Source organism: Heterocephalus glaber, unplaced genomic scaffold (assembly GCF_053883595.1).
Source record: "Heterocephalus glaber isolate CG9 unplaced genomic scaffold, H.glaber_assembly_v1.0 deba00001720, whole genome shotgun sequence".
Taxonomy (NCBI): Eukaryota; Metazoa; Chordata; class Mammalia; order Rodentia; family Bathyergidae; genus Heterocephalus; species Heterocephalus glaber.
In genome coordinates this window covers 6,098,999-6,116,306 of record NW_028258433.1, presented here as the reverse complement: position 1 = coordinate 6,116,306, position 17,308 = coordinate 6,098,999, and the positions used below count along the sequence as shown (strand labels likewise).

Genomic DNA, 17,308 nt, shown 5'->3' with positions numbered 1-17,308 from the left:
CATCCTCTTTCAACTGAATTTGGCAATATATATATCAAAAGCATTACCTTTGGCTATTTTTAGTAACATCTTCCCTGTAAGAAGTGCATGCAAATGTATAGGCATAGGAAAATATATATTGGGAGGCCGAAACCAAATTGTCTTTAGTAGTTATCTCATTTTAATTTTCTTCCTGTTCACTGAAACAGCTGATAATGAATATGAAACTTAGGTAATAAGAGCAATTTTTAAAAATTGTATAATTTGTTATAAAGTGATTTTAATACTTATTTTGTTTTAAAACATCAAATAAATCCCCAAAATAGTATTCTTTCCCATAAAATTCAATTCTATTAGACTTTTCCCATAAGTACAGAGATCATACCACCTTGTTCACTTTAACAACTCAAAAAAAAACAAAAAACAAAAAAACAGTAGGGAAGCACTAGTGCTCAGCAATCTCAGTCACCTTTTCTTCACATACCTTTAAAATCTCTTTGAGAGTTTGTTTCAAGTTGCTGTGACTGTGCCACTGTTTTCAACATCTCCTGAATTACTACTCGATCACTATTGCCAGCATCACTATGCAAAACAAGAGTAAAGATACATATATGTAAATGTTTACAAAGCAATTATGCCCTCTTGTTATTGTGAGAAAAATGCTGAATGTCTAAGTGGTTAAAATATTGGTCAAAACTAGTAACAATCGTGAAATGCTTTAGTCATTAAAAATATTAACAATATTCTAGCTGGACTGTCACAGAAAACATTAAACATGTTCTTACATTGTTTTACTGTTACTTAAAATGAATAATAAATAACTGTTTAGCAAATATTTTTGACACTCCTGTGCCCACTGTAGAAATACCTAATTTCTCAGTTATCTGCAATTATCAAAATATAAAAATCACCCAAAAAATAAATGTAATTTCTATTCATCTCTATCCCAGTTTGTATAAAGGCCAGAGAGCAAATAAGCCTACAGAAGTCTGTACCCCATACTAGCAGGGAGCCAATTCAGGGACTCAGCTAGGGGACAGAATAAGCAAACTGAGTTTAAGACATAAACTGCTGGATTAGTATGGGCATAAACCTGTCATTTACACTCATGTTACTTCCCAGCACTTCATAAAGCACATCAAAACAACAGAAGTCATCTAGTCAAGTTAGAGTGAATGAATGTTTTAACAACCAGCTTGATCTCTAGCCATATCTTCCCTCAAAGGCACTCACACACCACCCACCCACACACACACACACACACACACACACACACACACACACACACACACCACCAAAACCAAGAAAAGGGGGAGTAATAAAGAAATTACCTTTATTTTCCCAAATAACCATTAAGTTTATCCCAAAATAATTAGATCAATATACCTAAAATGGCTTTTTTATGATCATATTTCTAGCCAAGAATCCCAAATAAGCCCGGTGATAGCACACACCTGTAATCCCAGCACTCAGGAGGCTGAGGCAGGTAGATTGCTGGGAACTGGAGGCTATCCTGGACTACATAGTGAGTTCAAGGCCAGCCTGAACTACATAGCAAGACCCTATCTCCCCCGCCCAAAAAAAGAAAAAAGAATTTCATACATTTCTCACTTGTCCATGGAATTAGCACTCCTATTTTTATATTCAGATGCATTCTCACCAGTCTTATTTCTCTTAATTTTCTCTGACATGCCTAGGGAAAATTACAATACGTATCTGTTGGGTCATTTTAGCAACATAACCCATGTAGAGTGTCTCACTCAGTGCCTACTACTGAATGTCCTGTATATATTAGTTTAAACTCTTATTCCTTTGCCAGGGATTGTGTACATACATGCCTGTAATCTCAGCACTCTGGGAGGCTGAGGCAAGAAGATTTCAAGTTCAAGCCCAGCCTGGGAAACTTAGCAACTTAGAGAAACCTTGACCCTGAAAAGGAGAGCTGGGGAGAGCTGCCCCAAGCACAGGGGAGGTGAACCTTCCAGGCCACTGTACCACTGCCTCCAGCACCAAGGAGCAGAGCTGCCCCAAGCACAGAGGAGGTGACCCTTCCGGGCCACTGTACCACTGCCACCAGCATCAAGGAGGTGAGCCACACGGGCTCCAGCAGCACACATTTCCCCCCACCCTTGAAATGAGAAGACACGTAAATAAGTCTCAAAACCAGACTTCCAGATCACATAAAGAAACCCCAAAGGGAAATGAGATAGAACAATCTGATGCTCAACCACCTGGACTCCCTCAACTGGCAACAAAATAGGATCTGGAAAAAATGAAATCAGAAATAATTTCTCAGATAACAGCAGAGATTGTGCCCATAGTGCAAGACATGATTAATAAATCTAGAGTGGACGCAGATAAAAAGATAGAGGAGCTGAGGAACATGATGGAATCTCAACATAGGAAACAAATGGAATCCATAGAACAGATGCAAACAGATTTCCAGGAGATTAAAAACTCCATCGAAAGTCTGCGCAGCAGAATGAGCCAATGTGAGGACAGAATTTCAGATATAGAAGATAAGATTGCAATTGGTGACCAGGAAAAGAAAAATTTCTCAAAAATAGTAAGGAACCATGAGAAATCAATCCAGTACCTGCTAAATGATGCAAAGAAGAATAACATCAGACTGACGAGTCAATGAATACACAGGAGAGTGTGCAGATGACATAAAAAAACTGTTCACAGAAGTGATGGCAGAAAACTTCCCAAATAGAGGAAAAGAACTTGACATACACATAAGGGAGGCATATAGGACTCCCAACTAGCCATGATCAAAAAAATCTACACATAGGTATATAATAGTTAAGAGTCCAGAAACCCAAGAGAAGAACAAAATTCTACAAGCAGTTAGAGAAAAGAAACAAATCACATACAAAGGAAAGCCCATGAGAATCACAGCAGACTTCTCAACACAAACCCACAAGGCAAGAGCGTGGAGTGACATAATTCAAGTCCAAAAGCAAAACAGCCTCCAACCCAGATTGATGTACCCTGCAAAACTATCTTTCAAAATTGATGGAGAAATAAGATACTTTCATAACAAAGAGCATCTTAGGAATTTCATGAATACCAAACCAGCACTCCAAAAAATTTTAGACAATATCCTAGGAAAAGGTGAGGATCACAACCCCAGGAAGCCCAGCAGAATGAATCCGTTGAGGGTGACAAGAAATTACATGCAAAAGGGGAGAATCCAACAAAAAGAAAAAGTCATGACAATAATAAGTCAATATGTATCAGTTATAACCATCAATGTTAATGGTCTCAATTCACCAATTAAAAGAAACAGACTGGCAGAATGGATCAAGAAGAAAGATCCAACATTATGCTGCATACAAGAAACACACTTAATTCAAAAAGAAACTCATAGACTGAAAGTTATAGGGTGGAAAACAATACTCCATACAACAGGAATATGAAAATAAGCAGGAGTAGTAGCTATCCTCTTTGCAGATCAAGTGGATTTCAAGCCAAAATCTGAAACACTTCTGGTCCCAAGAATTTCAGATAAGGGACTGTCAACTTGTATGTACAAATACATTGTGAACATGTGGTTTTCATTCCTCTTAAATAAAAACTCAAGAACAGAATTGTTGGTTCTTAACAGTAATACAAGAAATTTCTATATTGTTTTCCAAAATGGTTTTATCATTTTACATTCACATTAGCAGTATTAGAAAGTTCTAACTGGTTCACACCTAAGCTGACATTTGTTCTTTTAAAACTTTTAACTTAATCTCCCTAATAAGTGTATAATATGATCTTGTTATTGTACTGATTAGTATTTTTCTGATTCTAGTGTTGTACACCTTTCTTTGTACTGAACTGGCTGTTTATCAACTTTTGTGTCTATTTTTTAATTGGGTTGTCTATTAATGAGCTGTAAGAGTTCTTTATATGTTCTGGTCATAGGTTATATGTATTATAAATATGTTCTGGTTAAGGACTACTTTTCCTTTTCTTAACGATGTCTTTTAAAGTTCTAAATTTTGATGGAATCTCATTTATCAGTTTCTTTCTTTTAAACATCATGTTTTTTATATTCTAGGAAATTCTTGCCTACCCTAAATTCATGAACATTTTCCCTTATAATTTCTTCTTAAAAAGTTTTATAGTTTTAGTCTTTCATATTTAGGTTCATAGATCCTTTCAAGTTATTTTTATGTATGGAAATAAAGGGTTGAGGTTAATTTTTTATATATGGATACTGGGTGTTCTAGTACCGCTTGTTGAAAACACTATCTTTTCCTCTGCTCTTTAGCTGAGTTTATGTTCTATAAAATGTTAATGTTAAATACTCCTTCAAAAATCAGTGGACCATATATGTGCGGTTCTATTTCTAGATTCTGTGTTATTCCATTGATTTATATGTCTTTCCTTATGCCAACATTGCCTTGATTACTGCAGCTTTAGAGGAAGCCTTAAAATTAGGTAATAAATGTCTTCCAACACTGTTATTTTTTTTTTCTTTTTACTTTTCTAGGTCCTTTTACTCCTACATAACTTTTAAATTTCAATATCCAATTATTCATTTATAGCAAGTATACATAGACCTGAATTTTTATATATACCTTGTGTTTTCTAATCCTGCTAAATTCAAATACAAGTTCTAGGGGCTCCTAGAGATTTTAGTATTTTCTCTGTAGATGATCATTTCATCTACATATAAAGATTTTTACTTCTACCTTGCCAATCCTATGCTATTTGTTTCTATTTATTGCCAGGCTATTTTGGTTTGGGCCTATGTTTCAAAGTTTAATGGAAAGATGAAGAGTAGGCATTTCTGCCCTTGTTCCCCACCTTAGGGAGAAAGCATTGTATCTTTTCCATTCATATAGGCATTTTTGCTGGAAGTATGGAGTATATGTCTTTTATCTGTTGAGAAGGTTCTGTTCTACTTCTAGTCTCCTAATAGCTTTTACCATGAACAGCTGTAGAATTTAGTCCAATAGTTTTTCTGCAACTACTGACAGGATATGGCTTTTTCCTTTATTCTGTTAAAATGATAACTTATGGGGGTGGGTCTTCCAATGCTGAACCAACACTGCCATCCCTATAATAAAACCACTTTCCACATACTGCCAGATCTGACTTCCAATAGTTTGTTTCATTAAACAAATTTTTATCTATGTTTATACTTTTCTCTTCCATTATCTTTATCCAGTTTTAGTATTTGCACAATGTTGATTTCCTAAAATGAGGGGAGAAGTGTTCCTTCTTTTTTCTGCTTTAAATGTTTGATACAATTCATCAGTTAAAATGTGTATGAGCCTGTTGTTGCCATTTAAAGGTAGCTTTTCAAGCTAGGAATATACTTTCTTTAATAGGTGCTATTCAAATTTTGTATTTCTTCCAATCAGTTTCATTAATTTGCCTTCCAAGGTACTTCATAGAAGTTGTCAAATTTAATTCAAAAAAAGATTTTTGTAATATGATTTCTATATCCTTTTAAATTCTGTAAAATCTATGTAATGTCCTCTAAATCTTGATATTGTAATTTACAAAATGTATAATTGATATTGTGTAATAGGAAGAAAAGTTCTAAAGGAGTAGGGGAAGTGGGAGGTGTAGGGGAAAGGAAAGAAGAAAAAGAAAAAAAAAATGAGGAAAAAAATTGGAAACAAAGTCTTTGTAAATAGGGAAAGGTAGAGGGGGTAAAGGGAGGGCAGAGGAATGGGGAAAAAAGTTAGAACCACGATACGTCATGTAAAGGTACAACATCCCAATAATGAATGTAACTGTATTGTATGTCTAAAATGTACCAATAAACTTAATGGAAAAAAAAGAGAGAACTGGGGATATAGCTCATTGTGAAAGCCATGGTTTCCAATCCCCTATACTGAAAAAAAAAAAAAAAGAACTATTCCACCTGCTCCCTTCAATCTTCTTCCTCATCTTGAAACGAACATTCACGTTTGACTCTGTGCCATTGGGCATAAGGTTGCCTTTGCCTACAAAGGTCCTCCATTCTCCCTCAAGAACATATCAGGCCCCACAGAACAATAAAAGCTTTACTCAACTTTACAGCTGCTGCATGAGTTTTCAGTGTCTCCCACAAGATCTTAATCTTATTACTTCATAATAAACATACAGACATGAATGATGGACTATTATAATAACTTTGACCAAGAAACCAAAACACTGAGGTGGCAAAGAAAGATCTGCAACACAATTTTTCTGAAATATTTACTCCAGACACTACAAACTTTTTAGACAACACTTTCCTTGTCAGTACTGAATTTATATACTTCATTTAACAACATTTACTAACAATGAAATGTTCTTTGTGTAAAATAATGAGCTCTGTAGAGCAAGAAATTATTGTTGAAATTATATGACAGAAAAGACAAAGCAGGAAGACACTAGGTTCTATAGTTTTAGGAGGGCATCTTAACATTAATCTAAATTTTTTTGTGTTTTCTTATGTATTATTTTACTTCAAAAAAGGATTCTAATCTTAAAAAGTAGGTCTAAATGCTTACTTCTACCCATTTTTTTCTAAAAAAAGTTAGCAATTTACCTGGGATTAACTTCAAGGTGGTAATTGCTTGCAATAGTGCTGATTTCAATTTTTTTTTTTGATGGAGTCTGTGGACCAAAAAAAACAACAATAATAATAATAATTCAACATTCATTTATTGGCTATTCCCTTCTTTATATTTTCATTTGTTCTTACTTTGTTATATACACAACTGAAGCACGCTAAAAAAAAAAAACTTGAGATATTCACCTTTCATGCAACTCCATTAACCCCATTCTTTTCTTTTTTCCAGTACTGAAGATTGAACAAAGAACCTTGCACTGAACTACATACCCAGCCCCATTTATTTATTTATTTATGGTACTGGGAACTGAACCCAGGACCTTTACCTTTGTACTGAGCTACAACTCCGCCCCCCTGCTTTTAAGAGAGAGTCTTGTTAAGTCCCTAAAATGCCCAGATTAGCTTGCATCAGCCTCCCAGAGTATAGATTACTAATTTTTTCTTTTGAGACAGGGCTTTAACTGTAGTAAGTTGCCCAGGCTGACCTTAAACTTGTGATCCTACTGTCTCCGTCTTCCAAGTAGATGGGATTACATGTATGCACCACCATGCCTGGCACCTCATTTTTTTCTTAATGTGTTTATAATATACAAACTGACTCATATCATGCATTCCACTCTTATTATTTTTTCCTTTCATCTCCAAAATTCCCCAAATCATCCTCCATTATCATCAAATCATTATAAACAATGTGCAAATATCCTTTCGGTCCTTTATGTTAACACAAAAATAGAGCATATTTATTGTGTTTCCTGAAAAAAATAAAAATAACAAAAGAGGAAATCACACACATACCCCTGTGTTTTGCTTTCCCTATTTAACAATCTATGTTACCAATCCCTCTCAGACAACTAGTATAACAATACAGCTATGCATCAACCTGTATTGTGGGTGTTCCCAACTAGTAATACTGACAGGTATTTTTTCTGCTTTTTGCCTGTGTATGTATCTGTATGAACCAATCTGTTTTCAAAAATGTTCCAACAACTCACTTTCTACTGGCAACAAATACTCTTCCTCAACCTACCCCATTGATAGGAAGTTTCATTATGCCTCTCAATTTTTGCCCATTTGACTATGTAACAGACTCATACTGCTTGACTATCCTAAAAGGCAAACATCTTTACAGATGTTTACTGACTCCTTACATTTCTCTCCCATGAATATTTGCTATTTTCATTCTACCAGGTTGTTTTGCTGCTGTCGATTTGTAGAAATCACTACCTAACACGTTCCTTTCAAATATTTTGACATTCCTTTTTCTACTGATTTTATGTTTGTTATCCTTTGTCATACAAGCTTTTAAAATTCATAAATATCCAAGTATCTCTTTAATTTCTTCTCATTTCTGTTTTCTATTAAAAGGCAGTTCATATGGTCTAAGAAATTTTATTCTAGGATATTTAATGTCTCATTTTAAAACTTAAATCATCAATTTATCTATAATCTACTTTTATACATTGTATGTCATACAGATTCAAGTGTGTTTTCCTCCCAAGAGATGACTGGTTATGCTGGTACATTTTGCTGGCTCATCCTTTTCCACTGATTTGAAATAGATGCCCCACTCATAGTTTCAGGCTCTTTATTGCTTCACTGGTCAAATTCTCTATTCCCATACCAATATATTGTTTTAGTGTTAACATATGATTTCATATCTTATAACACAAGCCCCAATTCACTAATCTTTTTCATAATTACTTGAGGTAGTATCAGAAATATATTCTCCCATAGAGACTTTACGGTCATTTCATATAATTAAAAACAAATTTAATTTTTAATTGAAATTTCATTGAAATGTACACTACAATTTGGGGAAACCAGGCATGTTTAAAAGCAAGTCTCTTGTCTGCTACATCTTGACTTCTGATCTTCTTTGTATTTTGTCTTTCTGTAAGATATAGTTTTCTTCTTGTAAATCTTGCATTTTTCTTCTTAAATTTGGCCCTATGTTTCATAAGAATCTCTACTAGGATGCACAGTTGACTTATAAAACTCAATCTGTCTACACATAAGCTAATCAAGATTAGCCTAAAACCCACTTATCCTCACAAACAATCTATTGAAAGCAGTACCATCTATACTCAGCATTCATTTTTTCCCCCAATATATCATGTGTAAAAGACATTCTATCAGGGGCTATGAAAGATGTGAAAATGAGTATAATACATTTTCTACATAGCTTTAAAACAAAGTTTTGTCAAAATAGAAGATATATAAATAAGCATAATCCAGGCAAAACAAAAGTAAGTACTATAAAAAGTACAAACTACAAACTAATATAGAAGAAACATTAATTGCTCATAGAGTAGGCAAGACAGTCTTAGAAAACAGACATTTCAGCTACATCTGAAACTCCATCCATAAGGAAAGAGCAAGCTTGGGCAGGGCAAGACATAGGAAGTCTCTAAATGTCCCAATCTCCAGCTTTTTTCCCGGTCATTTGCTCCATCTTTAGGAGTCACTTGATTCTGTTTACAATTTTTTCAAAAGCATTTTTCCTTCTTTTTAAAATCTCAACTACTGCTCTCAAAACAATGAACTTCAGAAATTTGATTTCTAGCTCCAGCTGAAACATTCCCCTCACTAAGGTAAGCTGAAACAACTTTCACATTCTACATATTACCCAAAAGCTGCTATTGCTCAAATTTCCTAACATAAATGACTTTGCTCTGGTTACAATAGTTAGATCTACATATCTGTAGCTCTCAATACTGTACACTAGGATTATCTGTGAAATTGTTATGTAAGTCATCAATTGGAGGAAGTATGAGTGCATACATAATCAGGATTGAAAATCTCTGCCATATATAATTTAAGGGTTTAAAAGTAAAATGCTTACTGTGATAGTTTGATGTTCAATTCTCAATTTTTCAACTCCAACACCATAAAGTTCACGGAGAATACACATAATTCTTGTTTTTTTTCCAGCACCTGATGGTCCATATACTAACAGGTGAGGAAAGTCACCACACTGCACCTGAAAAAAGAACAAAACATTTTTCCTTAGTCAAACTAAACTAACTGCACTATGTAGAACCAAGCTACTTTTTAAGTATCAAACATTTTGTGGGCCAACCCACAAACCCTATGAAACTCTGGAGGATCTATTTACTTTAAATTAGTATTCACGCAATATCAATGAACTAAAAATAGGAAAAACATCAATTTTTACACGAACTTTTCTAAAGACCTTCATATATACAAATAACCTTTTTGTCATTTTTCACTTTTAAAATTACTTATTAATTAAATCATATCTATAATTCTGAAAAAGGTTAGTATCTGAAGATCCGAGTGCTGAGCAAAGAACACTTCCATCAGCGTAATATATGTATTACTCTTTGGTCTTTAATAACTTATTTTCCCTAAGATGATTTTTTTCTTCTCCATTTTCCATAAGACTCAGTTGCACTTTGACAAAACAATGCCATTAGACAACCACAACAACAATAAAATAGGCACTGGATTGAAGGAGGAAAAATATCCATATAGGTCTAAACTCAAGGACATACTAATACAACATAATGTAGAATTAAGACATGACCTTGGGTGTTAATAAATCCAACATTTTCCTTGAAAATGAAGATAATAACAAGAAATTTTTTAAAGCCTGTTAAAAAGTCAGTTAGACGATGTCTATTCAAAACCCTCCAGTGGCTTCCCTTCTACTCTACAGGAATTTACTGAATCTTCACTACCCTTCCACTCCTTAACCTGCACGCCCTCCTCCCCTTCCTGCTACTACTCTCTGGGCTGGCGCCTTATTGTTCTGCTACACTGACATTCTTAGGGTTCCTACAAGCTGTGCACACTCCTGCCACAGAAATTTTGCACTTACTGTCCCCTCTCTTTTCTTTGCTCTTTGGTCAGGTTTGTCATTAGGGATTTCTCACTTCAAGTCTTGGCCCAGATGACAGAGCGAAGTGTTCTTTGTTTAAAAGTGCAGCCCCGCCCTTCACACTCTCACCCCCAGCTTTCCAGTTTCTCCGTAACTTTTACCCACTTTTAAAAGGGGCCGGCGCGCGGCCCACTACTCCTCAGGGCGGGAATTCCAAGCTAGGGCCTCTCCTCTCCGCCCTCCTCTTTTCCAGTCTCAACAGCGGCCCACTCACCAGGTTGCGGAGCTGCGCTGCCTGCTCCTTGTGATAGTCCAGTCGTCCTAAGGAACAGGGCCGGTACTTGTCCACCCAGAGACTCATGACAGCTCAGGTTCGCGGGGTCCAACGCTTGAAAGTCCCGTGCGCGCGCTCTCCGCCGGAACGCTGAGACAAGTTTTCCCGCTAACTACAGAACTTGAGACGTCACTACCGGCCGCGGCTGCGGAAAGCAACGTAATGACGAAAAGACGAAGAAAGCCCAGTGGGGACAAAATTCATCCCCGCGCCGGTACGACGTAATTACAATGTTCTTTGTTTTGTTTAATCGTATCTTCTTTATTCTCATTTTGTGCGTTGTTTTAGAAACCGTTCCTCAGAATTAAGACTATATATCGGATACTCTAAGCGTCAAAGCTGAGTATCTCAGAAAAGGCACTTTCCTTGACTCATTTTACTCACTGATATAGTATAATTGAATAAATTTTTTCCACAGAAATTTACTCGACAGGTACAGGGCTACCTGTCGAGCTCTGTTGTTCGCACGAGAATACATCCAGCTGGAGGTTTCTCACTGGGCAGAGAAACTCACTGGTAGAGTTTTATTGAATAAATTGCTTAAATAAGATATGATCCTTATTTTCTTCCATTCCTCAAGATGCTTACTGGGTTGCAAACAAAGAAATCAAAATAGCATTTAAAAAGTACTACAGAAATATGGCCTGTAGAGGAGAAAACATGCAGATAATATGCTGTTTTAAGTACCGAATGTTTGAAACCTCTTCTAATTAATATGAGTTCTTGAAACCCTGAGGAAAACATCTGGAAATCAAACCCATATAAAACTAGTATTGTACCCTTAAAACTGCATTTCTCAAAATGCACTCTTCTAGTTGTATGTGATATCACTTCCTTATTTAATCTGTATTTTTATTTTATGTATTTAGAGTCCTAAATCCTATCATTTCCGTGATAGGTCTTACAAGATTGATTTCTAGCTATAACCTTCCAACAATGTATTCTATCTCCTCTACTTATTAAACAAGAATTGATTGTGCTGTTCCATCACTCATATTAAATCAGTTACTCCAGTAGGCAAGATATTATTGAGCGCAATAAATAACCCCCAAGTATAAAATAAAAGCCCTATTTTTAAGAAACTTTCTGAGACAAACCTAAGGGCCTTTACCCTTGACTGTTTCCTCCTCCGGGACAACTTTTATCCAGGGTAGGCAGAAATGGATCGCTGATTTCCTCGCATTGTTCTAGTACCATCTACCCAGTGAGAACTCCCTGACTGCCCTAATACTGCAGAAAATGCCCATGTTTTCCAAGATCCTCCCCTACTGAACTAGAATGAAGGAAAAGTGTTTGAAGTGGAGAATAAAAGGAAATAAGCAAAAACATTGAAATGTCATCTTTGTAGTTATCAGTCATGAAAAATGGAAATAATTATTGATAGGAAGGTGAACCAGGTACAGAAATGATCATTGATTTGGCAGGAGTGTCCATAAATATGACAAACAAGTTCAAAAAGGAAAGGTAGTTGTAGTAGATTCTGAAGGCATGGGTTTCATAGTTATTGCTCAATACACTGAATTTGAATTACTGTGAATTTCAGGTTCCTCTGCTCTAAAATGGGTTTTTTGTGGTTTGTTCAAGGATTAAATAAGCTAATGTAAATACTTAGCACATGTAGTCAATAATAATTTTGGTTATATTTTATGAAGATATATATTTATGGTTATATCCACAAAGATCCAGTAGGGAAGGGCATGCAGAGATAGACGACAGTAAGGCTAAATCTTCACTTTGCTTACCTGAGCAGAAGTAATAAAGCTGCCATCTTAAACACGGAACCAAACTTTCCAAAGGTGAACTACTGCTTTTCTTTTTTTTCAATACCAGGGATCAAACTCAGGACCTTGTGCTTCCAAAGCTGGGGGCGAAACCACTGAGCTGAATGCCTGGCCCAAACTATTGCTTTTCTTGGGCTCTTCTACCTTTTGGTGGTTTGTGGCACTGCACTTCTCCTAGGCCAAGCCTGTAATTGAGTCTTGATAGATTCAGAAGACTTTTCTCTAGGCTGGATCCAATTTTAAGGGATGTTATGAGGAACAAAATTCATGATCTTAAGAGCCCAAGAGACCAATTAAGGGGGAAGGGATAATATTACTTCCCTTTTATTTTCTACTCTAAACAATACCTTTAAAAAATTATCATTTTGTCTTTACCCTCCTGTTTTTTAATTTTCTTCTGTTTTACTATACATGCGCAGATTTTATTGAGCACCCATTTTATTTTGGGAGTTAATCCAGAAAATCTTGCTGGCTTATGTCTTCTATCTCAAAGAAAGTGTTCTGACCATTTTTCTTAAAATTTATTCACAAATTGGCAGTGATAACATCCAACCATAATTTCATTCCTTTATCTGAGGAACACCAATGGGTAGATTCCTCTATCCATTTTAGAAATAATATTAAATTGTAAAAAAAATAAGAAACAATTTTGAGCAGAGATTTCTCATGGGAACCTTTTATATCACATTTAATTTGTTGTTGTGTGAATTTACCTTTCTGAAATAAGCAAGCATAAATTATGGTTCAAATAACTTGAAAACAATAGCTTAAAACTCCCCAAAAGTGGATAAAAATGTAAAAATCATGTTAGTTTGTAGCAGAAGAAATTCTGTTCTGTGCCTGTATATTTTTTCCAGCTCCCGTGGTTAGTAAAATTTTCTATGGCAAATTATCATACATCATATGACTGAGTTCTGGATATTGGAAAATAAACTAGAGTGATCAATGACACGTTTCCACACTCATCCCATAAAAAGCTCCTGTGTGCCCCAACATACTCTCTTTGCTCATTGGTCAGTTTAATATAGGGAATCTGGTGGAGGACATTGAGGTTTCAGATGACACTTGAGGCACTAGGAAGAAAACCCAGTTCCTGTGTATTGGCCTGAATTGCACTCCATAAACAGAACAGCCAGTTTCTCAGGCAGATGTTTGGATAGATCTGCAGTGAGCAACTAGGGAAAGTGAAACAGTAGGGTGAACAGCCTGTGTAAGGGTTTTTATTAATCAGGTTCTCCTCTGTAAGCAACTTGGACTTTTCTAAAATTACTATATGTTTGTGATTCAAAGAATAAATTCATTGTGAGGAGTTGTGTGTACATGTACATTTCACATCTTAATATTTTTACTTCCCCTTCACCTCCTTTAAATTCACTCTCCCTCCATCTCTACATCCCTTTCTCATATCCAAAAGGACTATCTACCTATTTCCTATTATCGATTTTATTTTTCTCTTTAAATTATTTATAGTTTGGGTTTCTCATATAAGAGACACCATGCTATCTTTAACATTTATGTCTGATTTATTTCACTTAGCATTCTGGTCTCAATGTGCATCGATTTTCCTGCAGATGACTCAAATTTATCCTCTTTATGGCTGAGTAGTACCCCACTGTGTATATATACCATATTTTCTTTATCCATTCATCTATTGATGGGCAAACAGGCTGTTTTCAAGATTTAGTTATTATTATTTGTAGTGCTATAAACATAGATATGCATGTATCACTGTAATATGATGTCTTTAACTCTTTGGGGAAGATACTCAGAAGGGGAATAGCATCTATGTTCATTAAAGAGATTGGTTTATAGTGTTCTTTTTTAGTTGGACCCTTATCTGGGTTTTCGAATCAAGATAATGCTAGCTTCCATGATGAGTTTGACATTAGATCTTCCCTGATGTTCTTGTATAATTCACCAGTGAATCCACAATAGCTGCATTTTAATTTACACTGGGTCTTGCAAATATGTAGCCAGTGCTGTACCTATTAAGTTCCTGTGACCCTCACTATATGCTATCATTCTACATTCTGCTTTCCATGAATTTACTCTACCTCATGTAGGTGGAATCATACAAAGTTTGTCCTTTTGTGTCTGATTTATTTCACTTAATGTGTATGAGTTTCAACCATGTATCAAATTTCATTTTTTAAGGCTGAATAATACTATTCTATGGTTATTATACATTTTGTTTATTCATTTGTTGATGGACATTTGAGTTGTTTCACCTTTGGCTATTGTGAATAACATTGCTATGATCATTAAAGTGCAAATATATCTGTTCATGTTCCTGCTTTCAGTTATTTTGTATATATACCCAGAGGATGAATTGCTGGATTATATGGTAATTTTTTACACTTTTGAATAATTGTCATACTGTTTTCCATGGTGGCTACATTATCTTACCTTCTCACCCACGATATTTAAGAGTTCTAATTTCTCAACATAACACCAACCAATTTTAATTTTAGTCATTCTGATGGGGTTGCAGAGTAATATTATATAGTTTTAATTTCCCTAGTGATTAAAGCACTTTATCAAGTGCTTATTAATGAACACAACATTCTTTTGCCTATTCATGTCTTTTTTTCAGTTTTTATTATATCTTATTATTTGTTCCTCTTTTAAACATATGTATTGAAAATTCCAATGTTTAGTTTGGCTTTGAACACTCTTAAAAGCCTTTGTCTACTCCAGAGTCATAAGATGTTTTTCTACAGGATAAAAAAAATTATTTTATTCTCACATTTAAAGTCCTCTGGAACTGATTGTTTTGCATGGTTTATTGCATAACTTGTGAAGTCATATATTTCTCCATGTAGATAACTAGTTTCACCAGCACTATTTATGAAAAAAGAACTTTCTCCCCTGTGCTTCAAGGCCAGCTTGCTATAAATGAAGTTACCATATATGTGTGGATTTGTTCTGCTCTTTGAGTCTATTTGTCTATCTATATCTAGATATCAGGCTGCCTTGATTACTGTGGCATCATTCATAGGTCTTGACCTCTGATGGTTTGACTTCTTTTGGTTTTCTCATTCAAGATTACCTTTGCCAGTATTTTCCCTCTGCATTTCCATATAAATATTGGAATCAGCTAGTAAATTTCGCAAAAATCTTGTCTTAGTTTGTTTGGGATTGGTAGTGACAGGCATTTAAATCCATATTTGAACATTGTGAATTTCACCTTGTTGGTCTTTGAAATCATAAAATATAAATTGCTATACTCGAGCACATTACAAATCTGTCACCTATTTTATTCAGGCCTGTATAGATGCAGCTGATATTCCAAAGACAAGAAAGCACTTCTTTTCTGCATGATTTAACTGTGATATATATTTAACACATCTTCAATTGCCCTTGCTACTTTCTTGAAAGGTAATATGTTAAAACTGAAAATACTCACTCATGGGTGTTAGCGAGGAAAATTTATTTTGAGTGCAATGGCATAAAAAACCAATTACAACATTAAAATCACAAACTGATTAAATTTTCTACATTAAAAACAGGGCCTTTATTCCTTTGGGATCTATGACTCTTGTCACTGATACTACTGTCATATTGATGTTTGAAAAATGATATATCTTTGGCCTCTAAGATAGACTTTGAACAGGAGAGATTCCAAGGTGAAGCCAAGCAAGGAGATGTTCCAGAGCCATGGTCATAGGACAGTTCCAGGCTAGAGAAACAAAACAAACTCAGAAAATGAATCATTCAGTCAGAAACGTGAAGAGAACTGTCACCAGGAAGTTAATACCTGGTGTGCTTATACATACGGAGATGAGATTTACTCCTGTAGAAGAGAGTTTGGGGAGAAATTGTCATACGTAGATTGAAAACAAAGCCAAAAGTTAAAAGAATCAATTATTAACTGCAGAGAACATAAAAAGGTATATGAAGAATATGCAGTAAAAAAAGAAATGTGATATTATATCATGTGAATAATATTTACATAATTGGAATAATGTAAACACCATATATTTACCTATGCAGAAATTATGATATAAATCCTCTGGGGTATAGAATGAGAGAGGAATAGTGCAAGAGGGGTAGGACCTCATCTCCATAGTAGAAAACCAATAGCTAAAATTTCAAACTCAAGAAGAAGCACTATTAATATCTTATTAAGAAATATGTAGTCGATGGCAGTGAGTATGTACACATATTCAGACACAGACATATTTTTAACCTACAGAATTTCTAATGGATTCAAGGGGTATATTTGTATATGCATGTGATAAAGAAATTGGGAATTCGAGTACCATTGTATTAATTTTAACAAGATGATATTTTGCATTTTAACATGCTGGAAGACTCCCCCGGGCAATTCAGCCTGAGTTCTAGAGAGAGAAACGGCTTCATTTTTGGGTCTCCCTAATGAAACACAAAGCTACAGTGTTTTTCAGTTTAAAAAGACCCTGTTCTGTCCTAACTGCTAGGTTAAACAAAATTGGCTTGCCTTTTCAATTCAAACATTCCAGGGCTTATTTCCCTGGCCTTTTTGTTTTGTTTTGTTTTTTGGTACTGGGGATCAAACTCAGGTCCTTGCACTTGGGGGGTGGGGGGTGGGGGGCAGGGAAGGAACCACTGAGCTAAATCCCAGGCCCTATGGCCTTTCATTATTTATCAATTCCAGTAGAGTCGAGGTACAGCTTATTTTCAGTTATCCATGGCTTCTGCAAAGCAGAGCTAGTACAAAAAACAGAAAGGTAGACATAATTAAGGATCTCTTTTTTAATCATGTGCTTCAGCCAACATTTACATCATTGGCATTTTGTTCCCTTTCCTGTCCCCTGGCATACATCTGGTTGAAACAATAAGAGTGA

General features: G+C 35.3%; 1 protein-coding gene across 15 annotated transcripts in view; it reads right to left on the bottom strand.

Annotated features, from left to right (window-relative positions):
• Nucleotides 1-10,855, bottom strand: part of Rfc3 (replication factor C subunit 3) — a 121,089-nt gene extending 110,234 nt beyond the window's left edge. For 8 of the 15 annotated variants that reach the window (XR_015446678.1, XR_015446679.1, XR_015446680.1 and 5 more), the window contains exons 1-4: nucleotides 10,642-10,855; nucleotides 9,369-9,506; nucleotides 6,503-6,570; nucleotides 464-561 (exon numbers count right to left, since the gene is read on the bottom strand). Coding sequence is in view for 7 of the 15 variants with exons in the window: in XM_087199549.1 (XP_087055675.1) it covers nucleotides 464-561; nucleotides 6,503-6,570; nucleotides 9,369-9,506; nucleotides 10,642-10,728 (391 nt within the window). In the remaining 8 variants the exon portion in view is untranslated. The remainder of the gene's footprint in view (nucleotides 1-463; nucleotides 562-6,502; nucleotides 6,571-9,368; nucleotides 9,507-10,641) is intronic. The other 7 variants (XR_015446683.1, XR_002398298.2, XR_015446684.1 and 4 more) reach the window with 2 other exon arrangements.
• Between the last annotated feature and the right edge of the window lie 6,453 nt (nucleotides 10,856-17,308).